The sequence below is a fragment of the Mandrillus leucophaeus genome, unplaced genomic scaffold (genome assembly GCF_000951045.1).
Source record: "Mandrillus leucophaeus isolate KB7577 unplaced genomic scaffold, Mleu.le_1.0 Scaffold3, whole genome shotgun sequence".
Taxonomy (NCBI): Eukaryota; Metazoa; Chordata; class Mammalia; order Primates; family Cercopithecidae; genus Mandrillus; species Mandrillus leucophaeus.
This window is the reverse complement of record NW_012103142.1, coordinates 393,481-396,046: the sequence shown is the minus strand read 5'-3', so window position 1 is coordinate 396,046 and position 2,566 is coordinate 393,481. Positions and strand designations below refer to the sequence as shown.

Here is a 2,566-nt window from a genome sequence, read left to right as displayed (position 1 = left end):
TGTCCGTGTCCGGCAGAGCAAGGAGTGGGGAGCTGGGTGAGGGCACAGGTGGTCCAGTCCTCCTCCACCCCTTCTCGAGAGCTCTTGGGGCAGTTTCGAAAACACTCCCAGGCCTAGCGGAAGGAGGGTGGGCGAAGGTCCCCAGGCCCTGGGCGGTGGGGGTGGGGCTGTGTGCTTGGCCCAGGGTGGGGCTGCACACCCCTTCCCTCTGAGATAGGAGGAGGGCGCTTTCCTTCTGAGGGCCGGAGGGTGCCTGGGGAAATGGGGCTCTGGGAGGGGTGTAAACTGAAAGTGAAACAGCTGACATCCAGGAAACGCCCTGATGAGGGGTCACAGCACGTTGGTGCTGCGGTCAGGACCAGGCAAAGAGGAAAGTTGGCTGGGGACAGAAGACCAGGTGTGTGGTGGGAATACGAGGCAGGTTGTGGGGCTTCGAAGAAGGCCCTGATCCTGAGGGCTCCCTCCGGTCACTGCAAGGCAGGGGTGAGGAAGGCACAGGCAGGAGGTAAACAGGGAAAGTTGCCCTGAGAAGGGACACCCTCTGAGGTCCACAAACAAGAAGAAATCTTAAATGCTTGTTGAGTACATGGACTCATGGAGATTCAGACAAACAACCCAACTTTCCGTCACTAATGATGTGACCTCGGGCACTCACCTCTATGCCTCACTTTTCCAGCCTGCAAAGTGGGTATGATGGTGCTCACCCTGCTGGGTTCATGTGAGTTTTCAATGTTCAACACCCAGAGTGCTCCTAAGTGGGAGAGTATATCTTAGGCTCTCAGGAAATGTTTGCGGCTAACAGCCCAGAGTTAAAAAACAGGTGTGTTCTGACCAGCCAGAGGGAAGTAGGGCCTCTGAGGGCAGCCTTCATGGGCCATTGGCTGGGCAGTGGCTCGCTTGCAATAAGCATGTGCTGGGTGGGCTGCAGGAGGCCCCAGGAAGCTAGAACCCCCCAGGCTCTTGCCCCAGGAGTGGTATGAGCTTGAGAGCCAGCGGGCACTGCTGCAGCCACACTCTCCTCGAGGGTGCAGATACCTCAGTCTGTGCTCGGCTGCCTCACCTTCTCACCCTGTCTCCCTCGAAGGGTCACCAGTGAAGTGCTCAGAAGTTGTTTCCTCCCAGCAGACTTCACTGGGACCCATGCTGGAGTGAGAATAAAAAGTCCCAGAGGAAGCCAGGCACAGTGGCTCACACCCGTAATCCCAGCACTTTGGAAAGCAGAGGCAGACTCACAGGTCAGGAGTTTGAGACCAGCCTGGCCAAAGTCCCAGAGGACTGAGGGCCTTTCTGGGAATGGGGAACCCTCTCTCCTATGTGGACATGGCAACCTGTCTGGGGTCCCCAGTCACAGGTCCATGCTCACCCCCATCTCTGCTTTTTCTCGCCCATCCCCGCAGGCTGACCCCGTCCTCCACTGAGACCTGAAAAATGGCTTCGGGACAAGGCCCAGGTCCTCCCAGGCAGGAATGCGGAGAGCCTGCCCTGCCCTCTGCTTCTGGTAAGGGTCTTCCTACCCCTCACCCATCCCATAACCATGAGTGCTGTCATGAGGATGGAAGGAGCAGGACTCAGGCAGGCTCCTTCACCTCGGTTCACCCACTGTGGGTGGGAACCCACGGGCTCAGAGGCTGAAGCTGCTGTCAAGGTTAAGCCTGGGAGGGGGAGGAGTCTGGACTGGGGAGGGCCTGGAGGTTGGGAGAGGCCAGGAAGTGAGTATAAGGTGGGCACAGTGCCACCGGAGCAGAGGGCGGGGTCAGGGGCGAGGGAGGCAGGAAGTAGAGTGAGGTCTGGCTGCCGTATCCCTCCAGCTGGAGAAATAAGGAAGTAAGCTGGCCAATCACCCAGTCAGGTCTGCTCAACAGGGAACGCAATTATTGTGACTTGGGGAGGAAGTAAGATGGCTGCCCTCCTTCCTTCTACCCAGGGGACAGCCAGGGAAGCCCCAGCTCACACCCCACAGTGGGCTCTTCCCTGGACTTGGGAATCAGCTCCCAGGTCTGTCACTATCTCCCTGTGTGACTTTTCTGGGTTGAGGCTACAATTTCAGATTTTGTTTCCCACATTTCCCTGCACACAAAGGGCTGCGGAGCTGAGATGTACTAACGTAGACTCAAGAGCCCAAATGCCCGGGACTGTCCCAGCTCCCCGGCTTGTTCTGGCTGTATGACCTTGCACACGTTAGACACCCTGTGTCATTTTCCCCCTGCAATCTGGGGATTGCCTGCTCCCAGGGCTACTGTGAGGACCCAATGCAAGTGCTGGAACAACTCTCCACACAGCATAAGTTCTAGGGGCGGCTAAGGCTCTGAAGTAGGGATATTTCTTTCTTTCTTTTTTTTTTTTTTGAGACAGAGTTTCGCTTTTATTGCCTAGGCTAGAGTGCAGTGGCGCGATCTTGGCTCACTGCAACCTCCGCCTCCTGGGTTCCAGTGATTCTCCTGCCTCAGCCTCTTGAGTAGCTGGGATTACAGGCATCTGCCACCACGCCCGGCTAATTTTGTATTTTTAGTAGAGACGGGTTTCTCCATGTTCGTCAGGCTGGTCTTGAACTCCCAACCTCAGGTGA

The 2,566-nt window shown here is 56.8% G+C and overlaps 1 protein-coding gene across 4 annotated transcripts in view; it reads left to right on the top strand.

Moving 5' to 3' along the window:
• BAK1 (BCL2-antagonist/killer 1) overlaps positions 1-2,566 on the top strand; it is a 27,434-nt gene that overhangs the window by 5,197 nt on the left and 19,671 nt on the right. For 3 of the 4 annotated variants that reach the window (XM_011986482.1, XM_011986481.1, XM_011986484.1), the window contains exon 2: positions 1,398-1,498. In XM_011986482.1, coding sequence (XP_011841872.1) covers positions 1,429-1,498 — 70 coding nt within the window. In that variant the 5' untranslated portion in view covers positions 1,398-1,428. Of the gene's footprint in view, positions 1-1,125; positions 1,236-1,397; positions 1,499-2,566 lie in introns of all 4 variants that reach the window. The other variant, XM_011986483.1, reaches the window with a different exon arrangement.